Source organism: Cotesia glomerata, linkage group LG5 (assembly GCF_020080835.1).
Source record: "Cotesia glomerata isolate CgM1 linkage group LG5, MPM_Cglom_v2.3, whole genome shotgun sequence".
Taxonomy (NCBI): Eukaryota; Metazoa; Arthropoda; class Insecta; order Hymenoptera; family Braconidae; genus Cotesia; species Cotesia glomerata.
In genome coordinates, this window is record NC_058162.1 from 6517553 (window position 1) to 6536980 (window position 19428).

Consider the following 19428-nt stretch of genomic DNA (forward strand, 5'->3'; position numbering starts at 1 on the left):
TTTAAGGAACTTCTCCGGAACTTTTGCGGAACTCTTTAGAAACAGTTAAAAAAATTTATTTACAAACTTTTAGATTTAGATTTAGATTTAGATTTATTTAGATTATGCCAAAGCCTAGGCCTGATGGTAAATTATACATATACATACATATTGATTATAAGTGTACAAGATATAAAAGTTCCGGATCGTCTCATAATCGGAACTTTTTTTTTTACACGGGTAGTGGATCGAAAAAAGACTTTTTTTTTAATTACTCAAGAAAAAAATTGTTTTTAAATTTAGAGAGATATTTATAACCGATGAAACGAGTTGAAATTGTTTAACAAAAAAATGACATTTTTAAAACATGTTGAGTTATTATTTTGTAGACTGGCGTAATATGAATATACTCTCATACTCTAGTTTGACTACACTATTTTATTAGTGTAGACGTAGATTTAAACTTTGACGGTAGGAAATACAACACCGATTATTAGAGGTAATTAAGTCATACGATAAATGATAGTGATTAATGAAAAATAATGGTCTGTGAAAATAATGATTAATGATAAAAATGAAACATTTAAACAATTTTTTTTTGAATTGTTCTTATTAAAAAATAAAAAGAAAAATTTCACATGTAGAAGATTTAAAAAACTATAAGTTCAATTTTTTTTTAATATTTTTTAAAATTCTAATTTAATTAAGGGGTTACATGGGTATCACGGTTTCAAAAAATCGATTTTTTTGTCTTATTAAATTCTACAACATTTCTAGAATATTGTCCTAAAGTTTCAAATCGATTCGAATAATAATTTCGGAGATAGTTTTAAAAAGTTGCGCACCCAAGACGCTGTTGTATTGTCACTCAAAACTTTAAACGCGTTTTTCTCAAAACTATGTTTTCAAAGACGGTACCCAAGATTTCTCGAGAACTACTCAACCAATCTTGATGAAATTTTAGACAGGTCTTCGAGATATAATTTACAAGCTCTTGAACGAAGGATTTTTTTTTTCAATTTTAACTATTAAAAAAAAAAAAAATGCCGTGAAATTTTAGCTAAATTTTTTATTTTCTTGTAAAAACCTCTGCAAAAAATCCAATTTTCATTTTTTTTCCTTCATTCAAGACTTAGTTTGAAATCTTAACTACACGGAGAAAATTTTATAGTAGAGATTACTATCTAGTTATGGTAAAATCTATTAACTGAATTCGATAGTAGTAAATATTATTTAAATAATTATGTAATCCATCTGAATTGTAGTAGTTACCATCCTGATGGTTACTACTACTATTATGATGGTAATCAGTAATAATAGCTATTATTATTTTAACTAGTTACTACTATTATCAAAATCGTAATTCCTAATATAACCTGATGGTTACAGTTACCATCAGTAATAATAATAGCTACTATCTAAGCTAGTAAAAAATATTAAAAAAATTAAAAATTTGCGTTAGCGTGGATGCATTTCTGAATAAACTAAAAACAGTTGTAGCGCAGTGTAGTACACAAAAAATCGGGATTAAATTCGGATTGAATGTATATTTAAATTTTTATTTGTCTAAAGCAAGTTTCAACGCCAAATTTTTCAAAAAAAAAAAATTGAAATTTCCAAAGAAATCAAAATTTTCAATAAAATTTAAATTTCAAAAAAATTAAAATTTCAAAAAAAAAATTTTAATCTTACAAAAAATTTTTAAAAACATAATTTTCAAAAAATCTAAGATTTTCAGAAAAAAATTTTGAATACAATGAAGCTTTAAACTAATTATTAATCATAATTATCTAATTATTAAAATTAAAATTTTCCCTTTAACAATTGCAATTAATGAGAGCATACTCTTTGCTCCAGCTGATGGTATCATATTTTGAAATGCACCGAATCAGCTTGACTACATGTAATTTTTCTTCTGCATTAAATTAAATGATATTCTTAAAGCTAGCAGATGAAATAAACTTATTGACCTGTTCTAGTTATGCATTCTGTTGAAGAAATTCAATGCACAAATTATCAAAACTAGCAACCTACAGTCCCTATGTGACTGCCAAGAGTTGCGAACTATAATAAATAAAATTTTGCTTAATTGTATAATGATTTTCGTTAAAGTGTACTTTACTTTCTTAACTATTGATATTTATAAAGATATAAGCTCATCCCGATGTTACAATCATAACGAGCTTTTATTTGAGTACCCACTTGCATTTTTGATATATTTTTCATATATAATATATATAAATATATAAAAAATTCATGTGGGTACTCAAATGAAAGTTTTCGACGAGTGTAATATCGGTATGAGCTTATATCTTTAAAAATGTCAATAGTTCACAAGATACAAGGTCATTTCTTAATTATTGATATTTTTAAAGATGTAAGCTCATCCCGATGTTACACTCATCAAGAGCTCTCATTTAAGTACCCACATGCCTTTTTATATATTTTTCATATATACATATATATATAATATAAATATAAATATATGAAATATTGATGTGGGTACTCAAATGAAAGGTCTCGATGAGTGTAATGTCGGGATGAGCTTATACCTTTAAAAATGTCAATAGCTCACAAGATACAAGGTAATTTCTTAACTATTGATATTTTCAAAGATATAAGCTCATCCCGATGTTACACTCATCAATAGCTTTCATTTGAGTACCCACATGCATTTATATATATATATAAATAATATATAAATATATATATATATATATATATATATATATATATATATATATATATATAAATAATATATAAATATATGAAAAATTGATGTGGGTGCTCAAATGAAAGGTCTCGATGAGTATAATGTCGGAGCGAGCTTATATCTGTAAAAATGTCAATAATTCACAAGATATAAGATCATTTATTAATTATGAATCTAGAGATAGAGTATTTTCTCTTAATGATATTCTCTTAATAATATAGATGATAGGATTACAATTAATTCAATTATAATTTTATTTATTTATTTTAACCCCGCTTTTCAGACTTCTGTCTCAATGGGGGTCCGGCCGAGACCGGAAGGGGACTCCAGGCTGATCGGTACATTAAGTTTTGGCAGAATAAGTTTTGGCGGTATTACATACTTTTTCAGCCTGGAGAGTAATGCGGCGATGGGCCGACTTTGGGGAAACTGCACGCATTTGCCTGTGCCCCACCGGTAGCACAGGCTTTGGGAAACCATCGAAAACCCAAATCCTGGCAGCCCGGCGTGAGTTACGAGCACCGATGTTCACTGAAAATTAAATTTCAGCTCACACCGGGATTCGAACCCACGCCTCACCAGTCCCAAGCAAGCATGACAAGCATTATACCGCTTAGCCATGGGACTGGCTTAATTCAATTATAATGGAAATACTATATGATGTTTCATAATTTTATCTTGTGAAAAAATATTAATAATTGATAATAATAAGACTTTTTTAGTAACCCAAATCTTGGATGATTGCTATTTTGATAATCATAGTCAATCATTCAAAATAATCAATAATAGCTCTAATATTTGAAAATTTTTATCATATATGGATTTAAACGATTGTGTTATTATTTGTTTTAGTATTTTAAAGGAAAAAATGCTCATCACTAAAATATGGATGCAAATAAAGAATTAAATTAAATGGATTTATATTATTTTTTCTTTCAGAATTTTCACAATCTGAGATGGTTACAGTTACCATCTTCGATTATAGCAGTTATAATTTTTAATAATTACAATTATTATTTTCGATAATAATCGTTACCATTATTAATAGTAACTAGTACAATTGTCAATGATAACACCTATTATTTTGTGACTAATTAATTTTATTACCATTTCAAATAGTAGGAGTTAATATTTTCGTATAGTAAATACTATTATTAATTTTTCTCCGTGTAAAGTACATATTTTTTTTTTTTCCACTTCTGATGATCTTGCTAGGAGTTCTGTTGATCACGCGGGCGCATCTTTTTTCCGAGAGCTCGCCGGAAATGACGTCGCATTAGCAGAGTTTTTAATATTTTTTTTTTAATTTCAGTAATCCCTTATTAAACATGTATCTTCAATACAGTAAAAAGTTTGAATAAAATATTTCATTTTTTCTATTAAAAAAAATCATTGAAAATAGGCCATTTTTTCCCGGAGGAAACCCATGTAACCCCTTAATGAAAATCAAAAAATTTTTAAATATCTGTTGATTTCAGTATGATGATTAATATGATTTCATTATATCATAAATTTGTCGAATTTTTTATTGAAAATAAAAAAATGAAAAACTCAATGCCTAGATAAATAGTAAATTATAACTTATCCCAGTTAAAAATAATGAAATTGAATAAGAAATAAATAAAATGAAAAAGTTTATTAAATTTTTCCCCCGAGCGTGGTCAAATATCCGGAGAAACATTGCTTCCGCTTCCGTCTCTAAGTGCATGCGTGTATACGTTAACTTACGATAGGAGATAGAAGATAGGAGAAGACTAATACAGATGTATGGACGTAATATATACACGCAATTATGTACAAGTATATTGTACATACATGTGTGTATAGATACGTACATGGATGCGAATCCATTGGGAACGATTTATCGTCGCGAAAGTATGCCAGTGAGTTATTTCGTTTCAAGTTTTACTGTAAAGAAAACTCGTGCAAGCATGATAGAGTCCATACCTGATGAGATGTCGGTGTCGGAGCACAAGGCTTTACTTTGGCGGAAAACTTTCCGACAACGATCGCTAAAGGGTAAAAAACGGGAATTAAATTACAGTTTATGGGATACATTTATCCTGCTTTAAAATAATCTGGCTTTCTTTATTTAACTTTTTTTCGCTTATTCTTTATACTTTTTTTACTTACAGGTTACAGGCGCATTACGTAAGAATGTATATTTATTGTGATTAAGAACGCTGGTGTATCATATATGAGCACGTGACTTGTTTCAAAGAAGAAATCGGTAAATAAAGAAGACAATAAGTTTTAAATATAAATAATTTATCTTCTTTAAATTTCAGATGAGATTTACAGAGATTATAATGTCAGTGGGAAATTTAGACACTCACCGTCCTACGCGATTCATTCTATGATGTTCTTTCTCTGTTATGTGTGTTGTATTGTTTTGTTTGATACTGAACATTACACAGGCCAAGCTGTAATTGCAATAATGAATAAATTCATTAATCGAATCCAAGTACGTCGAGCAAAAAGTTTGTCCTGGTTGGAAACAATTTAATTAACATCTGGCGAAGCTTAAAGCAAGATGCAAGGGTATTATGGACGTATATGGTACCAACTAATTTTAGTGAAATTGAGATTCAAAATAATGATAAAAGTAAAATTTTATTTTTTTTATTAATATAAGATTCAGTAGAACTTTTATTAACTCTATGTATTGTTAAAAGATGATACTGAAATTAGCTGACAGCTGTCAATTTTTTAAATTCTTATAACAAATCAATTACAATAATGAAAATACTTTTTAAAAATTTCACTAGTAATTTTTTTTTAATATTACATGTGAAATTTTTTGTCGTTTTTTCATAATAAATTTAATTGCTATAACATCATTAATAATTTCTAATGTCTGTCAATTTAAGAGTCATATTAAAAAGTGGTAAATTACATTATTTATTTACTCTAGATTAATCCAATATGAAACTGAAAACTTAACAGACAAATTTTTAGAATTCTTAAAAATTTTTAATTTTTCATATTGAATTGTTAAAAATAAAATTATTCATAGAAAAGGTTTCACAGAGATATGGATTAATTTATTTTTAAATAAAATTGTAAAATTGTCAGATGTCTGCTGATTTTTTTAATTTTAGTAAATTACCTATGAAATGTTTTGATAAAATGAAAAATATCAAATTTAATCAACAAATTTTCATGTCAATTCATCATCAAATATTCTACTTTTAAAATATACAAAAATAAAAAACTTATCACAAACAAGGGTAAATTAAATATTCAAAAACAACCGTAACAATTAAAAATTTTTTTACTGTATAAGGATTATTTTAATCTACTTTAACTCAATCATATATTGTACACATCTTTACTTAGTATTTAAGATCAATAATGAAAGTATTATTTTTAAAAATTAACATGATTATTAATTTTAAGGGGCCAACATATATAAAGTTTAGTTTAATTATTTAAATAAACTGATAAAAAATTAACAATTTAAAGAAAATATCATTTTAGATCGACTTGAATTAAAAGAAAAATTTTTTGTAAGCCTCATTACTCTACTACATGTTAAATGTTTGATATTATCTTCAGTTATAGTAAAAATAACTATTTTTATTTCTTTTTATTAAAAATTTATCAGATAGTTTTCTTTTCATTAATAAATGAATGAATGATTTATTATTTAACATCAGCTATTTACACTAATTTCACAATATACAATGTAATAATACTTTTGGTATAAAATTACAGTTTATGTAGATAATCAATTGTATTCTTAATAAATAGTTTTAATTTTATTTTAATATATTTTAAACGATTTTCTTTTTATAATTCGTCCAGCAGAGAATTATAACATTTAAACCCTCTATAATGTACACTGATAGAAGGATTTATTTGTATTAAATAATATTTGTTAATAGTTAACAAATCATTTATTACAGACCATTTTTTAGTATTAAACAAATATTTCTTAGTATTTAAAATGATTTGTTTGTATATAATAAATCTGATTTTCATTTATTAAATATTAATAAATCTTTTTAAATACTAACAAATATTTGTTAAGGACTAACAAATGGCTTCTAATAAATGATTTGTTAAATATTAAGAAATCTTTTTAACTATAAACAAATCCTTCTATCAGTCTCAATATTTCTGGGGTGTAAGTTCTAATAATAGCAATTTTAACAAATTTTGGTTTCTAGTATTATAAATATTATTATTGTAAAATAAAGTATTGTAAACTATCATCTGTCGGATCGATAGCCAATTTAATATCTCTTATTATTAAAAATATCTCTTAACTATTAAAAAGCTATGATCTGCGAGTACCTAATTAGTTATAAATTTACTTTGAAAATTTATTTAGCAAACTAAAAATTAAAAAAAATTTTAATTTAATTTAAATCCTTGCATTAAAAGTTGATGTGACGTTTTTCATTGTTGTCGCTTTTCGTTGCTATGCATTCACTGGCAAACCATTACAATGGCAATAGTTACCATAGCAACGGTTATTATGGCCACGGTTATCATAGCAACGGTTACTATGGCAACGGTTACTATGGCAGCAGTTACCATAGCGATTTATCATGGTAACAGTTACCATAGAACGATTACCATGAAATGGCTTACGGTTACTATGGCAACAGTTACCATGGCAACGGTTAAATATAAATGAGTAAAATTTGTAAAAATAATGATTAATTAAATTGGCGATAATAATCATTTTGACAGAAGCGCGCAAAGCGCGTTCGATTTTTTAGTAAATTAAAATTTAAAAGAATTTTTTTGTTATCATTAAATTTATTTTTCGCAATTACAAAATTTCAAATAAAGTTATTTATTTATTCTTTGTCTACAAATACTATAATGTATAACAATAACTTAAAAGAAAAATAAAAATAATTTAATGTTGAGTTGAAAAGTTAAGTTTCACATAATAAATTTTCCAAGTGAGTGATAAAACCACAAAGACGTGTTGGTCATGGGTACTTAAAGTTTTATTGTTGCGATTTTCTTTCTTTATATTTTTTCTTTCCTTTAAAAGGAAAATCCAAAGGTGGGCGGATAAAGGTGTATAGGAAGAAAGCATCGTCTGATCATGTTCTCAAGGGAAGTGATCCTGTGGGTGGTCATGCGCCACAAATGTAGTGCGATTACCCCTGAGGATACGATTGCAGCTCTACATCCCATACCAGCTTTACTCTACACTGTTTTTAGTTGAGTATATTCTGGCTCTTGGTGAATGAACGACCAGTCTGGCCGCGCGCACGTCTTCGACTACTGTCGCTGTCCTCCCTCACTTTTCATACAATTTTTTCACGTACTTAACATCTTTCAATTATTCTTGTTTCTATTTTTCTTAATTTTTTTGTCAAACTTAACTTGTCAGTTAAAAAGTATTATTATTACTCTCTAACTTTTATTTTGTGATCATTTTATAGTGGGTTTTTTTCAGGTAGGTTAATATTTTAATTATAATCATTTCTTCTTATTGTTCGTAAAATTGTTATCAAAACTTCTTTAATTTTCAATTTTATATAAATTTATTTAACTTTTTTTCAATATTTAAATGAATTTTTCTTTTATATGAATTTTTAATATTTTTAAATTTTAAATTTATTTTTAAAATTTTTCAATTATTAAAATTTTTCAATATTCAAATGAATTTTTCTTTATAAATTTTTATATTTAACTTTTCATTAATAAATTATTGATAAAATTCTTTTAAAAAGTTTTTTCATTTTTCAATATGAATAATTATTTTTTTAAATAAATTCAAATGATTTCTTCTTCTATAAATTTTTTGTAAACAAATGTTTGTTATATTAAACGATTGATCATCAGTAAATTTTGACATTAATTTAAATTAAGAAAAATTATTATTGCTAATATTATTAATAAGATAATTTACATAAAAGATAAGTATGATAAAAGCTTTGAATTTAAGGGGCAAGTAGGTCGAACATAATAAAAAAATTAATTTCGTTATATCTAAAACTTGTTGAGTTAAAAGTTACAACACTTAGCGAGTGATATGTTAGTAGAAATTGATTCGATAAACTTTAAAACACTATACGGGCTAGTGAAAACGTGATTGTAATAAAAGTATAACTAAATTGTTTCTCATTCTCTTTTTATAGCGTCTCCTTCATACATATGTGGCACACATTTCATTCAACAACAAGTTAATTTAACAAATTGTTAATCTTCAATACCTTTAGATATAGAATATAGTGAAAGTAATTTCTAATTTTTTAGGATCCAATTCGTTCTTAGCTTTCACTATTTCTATTTATTTTTAACTTTAGATTTTATATAAATTAGATCTATTTTTATTGCACCGACTTTTCACTAAAAAATAATTTTTTGCAAAGTAAAGTTTGAACATTTAATAAAAATAAACATTAAAATTAGATTCTGAATCAACATTAATTAATTTTAAATATTTGTTGATTATCCGTAATTTTTAATTAAATTTAATATAATTTTAAGTTCTTAAATAAATAAGTAAAATATTAATAATTATAATTTTTAAAATTGCAATAAAATGTAGAAAAAAATTATCAAAGAGTGAAGGGAAAAAAGTTGATTAATTTATTTAGGATATAAAATATTCGACACAGAGCAATTGAAATAGTTAGGTCGATTGCCGGTGTACTTTATGATCGTGACAGTTGTAAGATAACTCCCAAGATTGGGTACTGACTCATTATCGCTCTCGTGCATCTGACATCCACCAATTCGTGACTTTGTTTATTTACAAGCTCTTTTCAACACTTTTTGTACTTTTCAATTTGACTCGCCAAAAGCCAAAGAAAAAAAAACAAACAACAGCAATAATAATGTAAAATATATATATAATATCTGTGCGTGAAAACTGTCGACGGCATATTTTACCGGGGAATAAAAGAAGTATATAAATACACGGGTTTTATCGCTCGAATAGTTGCGTGATATATATATATAATAATATAATAATGATAATTTTTTTTTCAAACTTGTTAGGTATAAATCTCAAGAAGACAATTGCTGATCTGATTTCGATGAACTTAAACTGTCATGACATAATTAAATGTTACATAAATTATAATCTTGTATGCAAAAAAAAATAACAATGATAATTTTAAATAAAAAATATTATTTTGAGATTAATTCAAACAGCGATAATTTTTATTAAAAATATTTATACTTGAAAAGAGCACATGTCGTTTTCTTAACTTTTGACAAGCGAATTACCGTGTCCATGTCTCGCGAATAAATTTCATATTTTTTACAGCGAATCAGACCCACAGGCATTAGTTTAATGTAATTTAACAAGTGGATAAGTAGGATCATTTACAACCTTGTCAATGTTTATTATAAATTATAAATTCTCTATTTAACAACAATGCACGCATATTTTGTTAAAAATATTATTATGTAAATTAAATTATAATAAAATCTATGAAAAAATAAATAAAATACACTAATTTTTCCCATAAAAGTTCGTCGACTGATTACACAATCGCACGTAAAGATAAATTAGCATTAAACAGGTATAAAAGATAATTAAAATTTAACTATTGGTATAATGCAGAAAAATATAAAAATTTTATATTATGTATTTACGATCAAGAATAAATTAATATTGATTATTATGCAATTTAATATTTCGTGTGTTGATAAATTTTTTACGGCAATGTAATTATTATAATAAAGCAATAAACTTTCGTTTTTTAAATGTTGAGTTTTCGAGGTAACAAAAAAAAATGTTCGACGGTAAAACTAAAATAAAGTAGAAAAAAAAACATGTTATGGATCTTGAAAAAATAATGTATAATTAGAACGAGTATAGCTTAGAAAATATAAAATGTGAAATATGTATATATTTATAAATAATATTATTAATATATACTTATAAATCACATTTGTCTATAGTTCAAAGGCGTTTACGACGTGTGTTCTTGTTATTCGTTATTTCGCAAATCGGCATGAAGCTAGAAAAGACACCATAGTAAACGAGTACGTAAATCACTCACGATCTTCATACGATTCGCCTCAAGCTCTCCCGCATTACATACATGTATTTAATCTCCCTTTTTTTACTCGACACGAGTAAGTGTCGTGACTTGTTCACACTCTTTCGTTTTAAATTCAATTGTTACGTAAAATTTTGTTATCATTATTTTATCCAAATTTTATCATTTTTTTTAATTTTTTAGAATGATAATAATAATAACTAGCAACCTTGCAGTCACTATGTGACTGCAATGAATTATGAACTATAAATAAATAAAATTTTGCTTTATTAAATAATGACTTTTGTTAAATTGCACTGTATTTTTTTAACTGTTGACGTTTTAAAGATATAAAAGCTCATCCCGATGTTACACTCATCAAAAGCTTTAATTTGAGGTACCCACATGCATTTTTGATATATTTTTCATATATACATATATATAATATATATAAATATATGAAAAAATTGATGTGAGGTACTTAAATGAAAGATCTTGATAGAGTGTAACATCAGGATAAGCTAATATCTTTAAAATGTCAATAGTTCACGAGATACAAGGTCATTTCTTAATTATATATCTAGAAATAGAGCATTTTCGAATGCAGCCTAAATATTTATCATAATAAATTTACTGTCGGTGAGAATAATATGAAACCTTGAAAAGGTACAAATTCAAGTCAAGGCCTTTGCAATGTCACTAAATTTAACTAAAAAAACCGATTTTATCATATGAATATCTTGACCACAAAATTTTTCTTATTCTCTTAATAATATAGATAACAAAAATTGAAATTGAAAGAAACACAGAAGCAATATATATAAGAAGAAATAATTTTATTAAAATATCAATTCAATGTCTTATAAAATGTATTGATTAAGACAAATATTGGTACTTAGTATAAGGTTTTATACATATCAAAAAAAAATAAATAAATAAAGACAAAAATTTTTCAATTCAAAAATTTTTCTTTGAGTCAAGTTATTTTTTTTTTTTTTTTTAATTGTATGACTGGAATAATTTTATAAGTACTAGAATAATTTTTTCCTATTTTATTGAATATTAAATTTATAGTATTTCGTTGGAAAATTAACATTTATCTATTAAACTGTATTTGTATTCAAACTATTGTGACATATGAATAGCCGGGTTGCGGTCAACCAGTCAGATCGACAACATTCCGAATTATTAAAACTCTAGAAAATTTTAAATTCCGCTACATTCAAAGTTTATAAAATACATTAGCTTAAATAGAATACCAGCCGAAAAACAATTTTGTAAATTATAAAACACCAGGTTATCGAATATAAGTAAATCTAAATCTTATATTCCTCAAGAGTTAAAATTAATTTGATTTCGAAAAAGGTTCGTTCCGACGTATATTCATCCGAATACTTATCTATCCGAATAATGATTCAGCCGAAAATTACTCATCCAAAAAATTGGAAATTTTTCTTAGATGGTCCACCTTTACAAGCATGAAATTTGAGTGTTTTATATACATGCTTGTAAATTAAAATAAAATTAATTTTAAAAAATTGATTAATTTTTAAATTGATTAAAATAATTAATTTTAAAAAATTTCTAATCTAATTATAAAATTATTTACATTTTTCGGCTAAATGAGTGTTCGTCTGTTCATTCATTTTGGCGTACAAATTTTCGTTGTTATGTTTTTTTCTCTAACGTTTTATGTTTATGTTTTTTTCTCTAATTTTCGTTGTTATGTTTCTCTCTCTAACAAATAAAGAGATGTTATTTTTAATTAATAATTAATTATCTATGCGGTTAATTGAAAAATGGCTAAGGACTTTTCGTCTCAGAATTATTTTTTTCATCAGATGCTACAATGGCGTCCGTGACTTTTGGGACACCCTGTATATATATAAATAAATAAATAAATAAATATATATATACATACATATAAATATATATATACATACATATATATACACATACATATACATACACATACATATTAGTTATTTATGTACCTTGGGCGAGCCACGCGCCAATACGGTCGAGGTGATAAATATTTTCAGCTGGGATAGTATAAGCCTGAGGCCCGATAGGGCCGAGGCTTTATGTCCCTGCTGCAAGTAATTATCGCCGAGACCGTATTTGTGCATGGCTTGCCCATGGTGCTTAAAAAATTTTTCGTCCTATGGCGGACGTATGCGGGTTTTTACGTGCAGGGGATACTCAATTTATAATTAAATAGCGTACGACGCCATAACCCTCTAATCCTCTAAATAAAAATACATGAAAGTCTTGAAGTTAGTCAAAGATGCGCTTTTTAATTTAAAATGACAATTGAAACGTAAGCTACTCGGCTGTATAGAGATTGGTGACGCTTGCGTGACATTGTCCTCGACTGTATAAAGTTCTATACAGCCCAGTAGATACTGGCGCGTACGCGTGTTATTTACAAATTGAGTGTCGTCTGCGCGTAAAAACCCCCATACGTCCGCCTAGGACGAAAATAAACTTTTGAACCATATGCATTTTCCGACTCAGCTCGACGAGTATAGTCGAAAAATAGTAAAATTTTTGAAAAGTTCCATCATGAGGACCAATGCAATAGTTAGATTTCTATGAAATCTACTAAAAAAGAATTTATTTATTCACCAGAATAAAACCAGCGTTACTTTTAAAGATGCGGAAATGATTTTATCAAAAATCGACGGGATACCAATGAACATCTCAGTATCAAGAAACCTCAATGATTTTTCTTGGCAGCAGTTTCGTCCATTATCACAACGAGACCTCCTAATGTGACTTAACTTCAGTACAACTCGATAATACCATTAGTAATTCCGTAAGTCTAAAATCACATTATATTGTATTATATACTTCCTTACTTCTTTACTTCCTACCCTAATATAGTTACATTACCCATTCACTATTACACAAACACAATTTTATAATACCTTAAAAAAAAAAGAATTAAATTTTTATTTTTTAGATTTTGATTCAAACAAATAAATTCATAAAATACTTAAAAAACTTTACAATCATATTTTTTTTTAATTTTTAAAATAAATTATTTATTACATAAAAAACAATATTGTCATAATTTCAGTATTTTAAAAAAGCAAATAAAATTTTTAAATCTGTACAAATAATCAACAAAATTTTCTTCTTTAGTCCCCAATAAATTAACATTAAAAAAAAATAAACAAATCATAATTTTAAATGAATACTTCATTAATACAGAGATTAATTATAAAAACAATATTACTCAATTATGACAACAGAGAACAGTGAAACGATTAATCGAATAAACATGATTCAAAATACAAAAGACTATAGTATGGTTTATACAAGGAATAAATGATTATATCATCGCCGCATCTAGGACAACAGGATTAAAAATATGTTTACGATTACGAAAAAAAAAAAACAAACTTTACGAATTAGTTAGTCACAGAACTTCCGCGTCTATTCACTAACATGACTAATTCATTTTATGCCGACGTAGACGATCGGTTTGTCATTATTAATACAATATTACATATTACTTATAACACGTTAGATATTTTGTTAAGATGTTTAGTTAAGATCTCCAGAGTCTCTTCTATTCTTTCTACGCGCTAGACCAAGGTTTGGTTGTACTACTTCAATGTACCAAGTATAGTACCATTACATCGATTTAAATCTCAATCTTTCATTGTCAATTCACTTCGATAATTTGTCATGTATATCGATAGTAATCTCAGAGCCGATGTTGATGTCGCAATCCCTGTTTTATTTTATTTCTTCTTTTTTATTTAAATTTAAATTTAAAACAAAGTAAATTATGTTTGCAGATCAGAGTGGCATGCGACTAGTAAACGTGGAACGGGCGTGTCTCTTGCTGACAACGATTCACGTTTTGGTCAACGAGATTGTCGACGCGAAGACCTTCACCCTAGGCTACATCACCGGTTCCAAGAGACGGCCCGACGATTTCGAGTACCAGAGACCTGGTACTCGTATCTCTGGAGCTATCACTCTCGCTGTTCAAGAGGTATCGCTTATTATTATTATTTATTATCAATATTAATTAATAATTTTTGATAAATGATTGATGGTTAATTTCGGAGATAATTCAAGGACTTGAAAACGTTCGTTAAAATTAATTTTTTATTTTATTTCAAATAAAGCAATAGTGAGTGGTGTTAATGACGCGTGAACCACGATTTTAATTTTTGGACGTGCATTTTACAGCAGCCGGAATTATTTCCCATAGCTTTCACCGCTTGATCTTGCTCTTGGTCTTGGAAGAAAAAAATCTTGGCTCGATCGTTAAGTGTTTTATGTTTTCAACAACTTTTTTTTATCCCCGTAATTCTTTCTTCTTTAGGAGTATTTTATTATGCCTTTGGCTGTAAAAAATAGACTTGTTTCAGTCAATTAATAATCACTTTGCTTCTTATAAATAGTTAAAGACCAGTGGATAAATTGATAGGAAAATTTTTAAGAAGTAATTTTGTTAATATCAAACTTGTAAAAATTTTTTCCTAATAAAATTTTTTTGTATACTTTTCAAGTAATTTAAACTTTTGAAAAACTTGATAAAATTGTAATTAAAATTAATTTTGGTAATTATTTACAAGTGGGGTCCACCATTTTTATTTTTTTAAACGAAATTTTAATTTGATTTTATTGATATATTTTTTTTGAAAAATACATAAAAAAATGAACAATAAAAAAAAAGTTGATTATCACAATTTTAACAAATTTAAAAAAAAATTTATAAATTTTTTAGAAAATTGTGATGTTCAACTTATTTTTTTTTAATTGTTCGTTTTTTTTATGTATTTAAAAAAAATGTATAAAAAACATCAAAAAAAGATCAAATATAAATTTTATCCAAAAACACGAGAGCCAAAATTTTTTCCAACTTTTGAAGGCAAAAAAGTTGTCGAAATCTTTTTTTTTTCCTATCACGATATTTTTAATCATAAGTGCTCCGTAAAAACAAACCGAATAAAAAAAAATGTTAATTTTTCACCAAGATATGGCCAAAAATAGGGTGTACCCACTTGTAAATAATTACCTTAATTTTTTTTAATGAAATTGTATTCAAAAAATAATTTTTACTTGCATCAAGAGTTAGAAATGTAGTTCAGCAAGTTTAATGAATAAATTTTATTAATATCAAACTTTGATTCATTTGTTTTTTTGAGATCAAAAAAAATTTTTTTTTCAGATATTTTAAACCTTTATAAAAATATTTATGAAGAAATTGAAATTATTTTAGTTGAAATGAAATTTTATTAAAAAAAAAACCTAAAAGTGTTTATAAAGTCAAAAATTTAATATAAAATAAAATTTTTTATTATTTACATTAAAATTGATTGAATAATTAGTATATTGTAAAATTTAAACACACTTTAAATCATTTAGTTGTAATTTGAATCATTGAACTAATTTGTTAATAAAAATTGTAACGAAAATTTTCCGCTTACATCCTGAAAAAAATAAGATCAATTTTTCACCTTGGCGGTTTGACTAAAAAATGTTATTGTTGTTATGTACTACGTTTAAAGATACCGTATTGTACAATATGAAAAATTCTAATTTAAATAAAACTATTGGACAATTCAAAATACTGTAGAACTATAGAAACATAAAAAATACTTATCTTCTTACTGAACGTCAAAGTGGTATCCTTGCAATTTTTTAAGGTCAACGCTGGTGAACTAGGCAAACGCGGACATAAATTGGAGTTCCTGGTCGCTGAAACTTATGGAGAAGAAGAAACGAGTATTTTCATGACCGCTGAACTTTGGACTAAAAATATTAGCGCTTATATTGGTCCTCAGGAGACTTGTATTCATGAAGGAAGAATGGCGGCTGCTTTCAACCTTCCAATGATCTCATATGTAAGTTTATCTACTTGTTATTATTGTTACTATGATTGTTATAACGATATTCTACACTCAGCACTTTATATATTTTTTCCAAGAATTATTGCATGGTAAATCAGACTTAGAAAACTTCTAGACATTTTACATGAATTGGACTTTTATTAAATTATATTTTTATTTAATTTACCGATGAAGCTATATTTCCCGTTTTCAATACGACAAATGCACTAAAACAATTCATGTGAAAATCGCAAAGTTACTCGGGTAAAATATATAAACTTTTGTATATAAATTGAATAAAAATGTACGTTTGATTGAATCTTATTGATCGTAAAAAAAAGGACGTAGGACATAAAACTGTTTGGGATTCAGTAAAAATGTTTACGGATTGGGCTATTATTTATAAGTGAGAACCAGTAGAGAATATTTTATTTTTATTTTTATTGTTATTAACTCTTTTCCGTCTTGAAACAAGGCGCAGTAAGTTGCATTAATTATAGAGTTGCGATAAGCTCTAAGTTATTAGTTAACTGGTCAAAAGGAAGGAAGAAGAATAAGATTACGCTATTGTTATTTTAAATTAAATATGAAAACATTAATTGAGAATTACCATCTTATTATATCATACTTTATTTTTTTCAAATTATTTCATCTTATACGGTAAAGAAAATTTGTAGAAATAAATTTATTAATTAGTTTTAAACATTTTAGTTTAATTGACAAAAAATTTCTAAAATGTCAAATTTTTATTAATTTTTCTGGTCAAAAAATTGATATTTTTTAAAAATTTTTTTAAAATTATTCTAATCTTAATAAAGTATAAAAAAAATATGTGATTGCTTAGCAAAAAATTATAAAAATTATTTTTATGGATTGAAATATTCTTGGCCGTAAAATTAAACAATAATAAATTTTTTAAAATAAAATTTTACATCATAGTTGAATGATTGCTTTCACTTAATTAATCAAAAGTAAATATTAAAATCAGCTCATCAATAGACTAAATGTAATGGAAAGTAAAGTGAAAAATAAGTTCTCGAATCCCAGGTGATAAATTACCTGGCTTATGTAATAGAATGAGAATAGAAGACAAGATGAGTTAAATGAACCTTCTTAAATTTACAATAAATCAAGCTTAAATATAAAAGTTTGATATTGAAATATACTAATAATATAATAAATTTTTTTCAGTTTTGCACACATCAGGAAACATCAAACAAGATTGAATTTCCAACATTCGCTAGGACTCGCCCGCCAGACACCCAAATATCAAAATCCGTCGTTTCAGTATTACTAGCGTTTAACTGGACAAAAGTAAGTTCATTCATAAAAGTTTTATGATTTACTTTTAAAAGTATCTTTTCTAATAGTTCTAATAAATTTTTATCACTAGGTCACATTTATGTACATGAACTCAAGTTTATTTGAGTTCAATAACAAAATGTCAAGCGTAGCGATGACGATTCTCGATTCATTTGAGTCGTCTGGAATCTCTGTAAATTATCTCCGCTGCTGGAAGGAGCCGTATCACGTCACTCACATGAACAATCCGTTCCATGAGCTCGTTGCGAGTACTTATCGTGAAACGCGAAGTAAGTAAGGCCATGAAAACACATTTTTTATTTTACTATTTATGTACTTGATTCTATTCTGTTTTCATTTGTTTATTTATTTATTATACTATAAAAATAAGTTATTGTTTAGTCAATTAGATAGATTACACAGTTGATAATGTTTGTAAGTTAAAACAATTCGATTTTTTTTCAGCCTCAATTGACAGTTTTTAACTTAAGATTTATTACGATTAGTGCTTACTGCAATTTTCTATACGCTCAGAATTTAAATTCCAATAGGCTTATAAGCTAAATTCAATATAATTTCTTCATCGAATTAGTAAAATACTTTTTTTTTTAATAAACCAATGTAAATTACTTAAAATCTTTGTTCTTTTTAAGGTAGTTCACTCACGACATATAGTTTGTACTATTTATTTCCTTTTCACTCGCTAGTGCTGCTTTTCTCACAGACTATCTCTTATTCGCTTTTACTAATGATTATTTTTGTTTAACTATCCAGTTTATTGATAATTTATAAAAAATTACACGGTCAAGATTTTAAAAATTTTTTTGGGTTATTTTAAGTATATTATTCTAACAGATATCAGTTTTTTGAAACGATCGTAAGATCCTTTCAATGAAATAATCATAAGTATTTGTGATTTTCTCACTCTCCATTTATACTGCCTGTGCTAAAATGTTATTTTTAATTACAATTATCTCATTTCTGCAGTAATTAATCGCTACAGAAACTATACTTGAAAATGGCGCTCTCTAAGTTAAAGAAGCGAGAATTTTTTGAAACCAACATTTGAAAATATTTAAAAAAATGAAGTATATTTATTTTTCTAATATTTATATCATTAATGCGCTAAAATATTGCGTAAAAAAGCATGTCATTAAATTTAAAGTTTGTTTTTAGTACATGGAAAAAATAAAACTCGAAAAATTACAGTATATAATGCAACGTGGCGCTTCGTGATGAAAACTGGAAAAATTGCAGTTTCAGATTGTAATTATTACAGATTCTATAAGAATTACATTGTAGAATGTAATATTTACATTGAAAGCTCTGAAAATTAAATTCAAAAATTGAATTTAGAAAAATGTTATTTCAAACAATATGATCAGGATCACGGGTAATTGGAAAATATGTTTAAATCAATTTAAATAATCATTGATTTGTTATTTCAAACTGTAATTTTTTTAGTTTTGATTACGAAGGGACCGATTTTACATTTTATACTGCAATTATTGTTGTTATGTTTTTTCCGTGTAGATTTCATAGAAATATAACTATTGCATTGGTCTTCATGACGGAACTTTTTAAAAATTTTGCTATTTTTCGACTCAGCTCA

The 19428-nt window shown here is 26.2% G+C and overlaps 1 protein-coding gene and 1 long non-coding RNA gene across 4 annotated transcripts in view; both read left to right on the plus strand.

The window, feature by feature from the left end:
- Positions 1-313: 313 nt before the first annotated feature.
- On the plus strand, positions 314-5315 carry LOC123266220. Of its 2 annotated transcripts, none has more exons than XR_006509727.1 (3): positions 314-478; positions 4828-4922; positions 4981-5315. It is a non-coding gene; the product is annotated as an uncharacterized LOC123266220 (long non-coding RNA). The 2 variants fall into 2 exon arrangements; XR_006509726.1 differs by lacking the exon at positions 314-478 and adding an exon at positions 4399-4711.
- A 2666-nt stretch (positions 5316-7981) lies between these two features.
- LOC123266199 (guanylate cyclase 32E) overlaps positions 7982-19428 on the plus strand; it is a 34294-nt gene continuing 22847 nt past the window's right edge. The window contains exons 1-6 of one of the 2 annotated variants that reach the window (XM_044730272.1): positions 7982-8117; positions 13291-13477; positions 14469-14668; positions 16332-16529; positions 17706-17828; positions 17908-18106. In XM_044730272.1, the coding sequence (XP_044586207.1) occupies positions 14480-14668; positions 16332-16529; positions 17706-17828; positions 17908-18106 (709 nt within the window). In that variant the 5' untranslated portion in view covers positions 7982-8117; positions 13291-13477; positions 14469-14479. The remainder of the gene's footprint in view (positions 8118-13290; positions 13478-14468; positions 14669-16331; positions 16530-17705; positions 17829-17907; positions 18107-19428) is intronic. The other variant, XM_044730271.1, reaches the window with a different exon arrangement.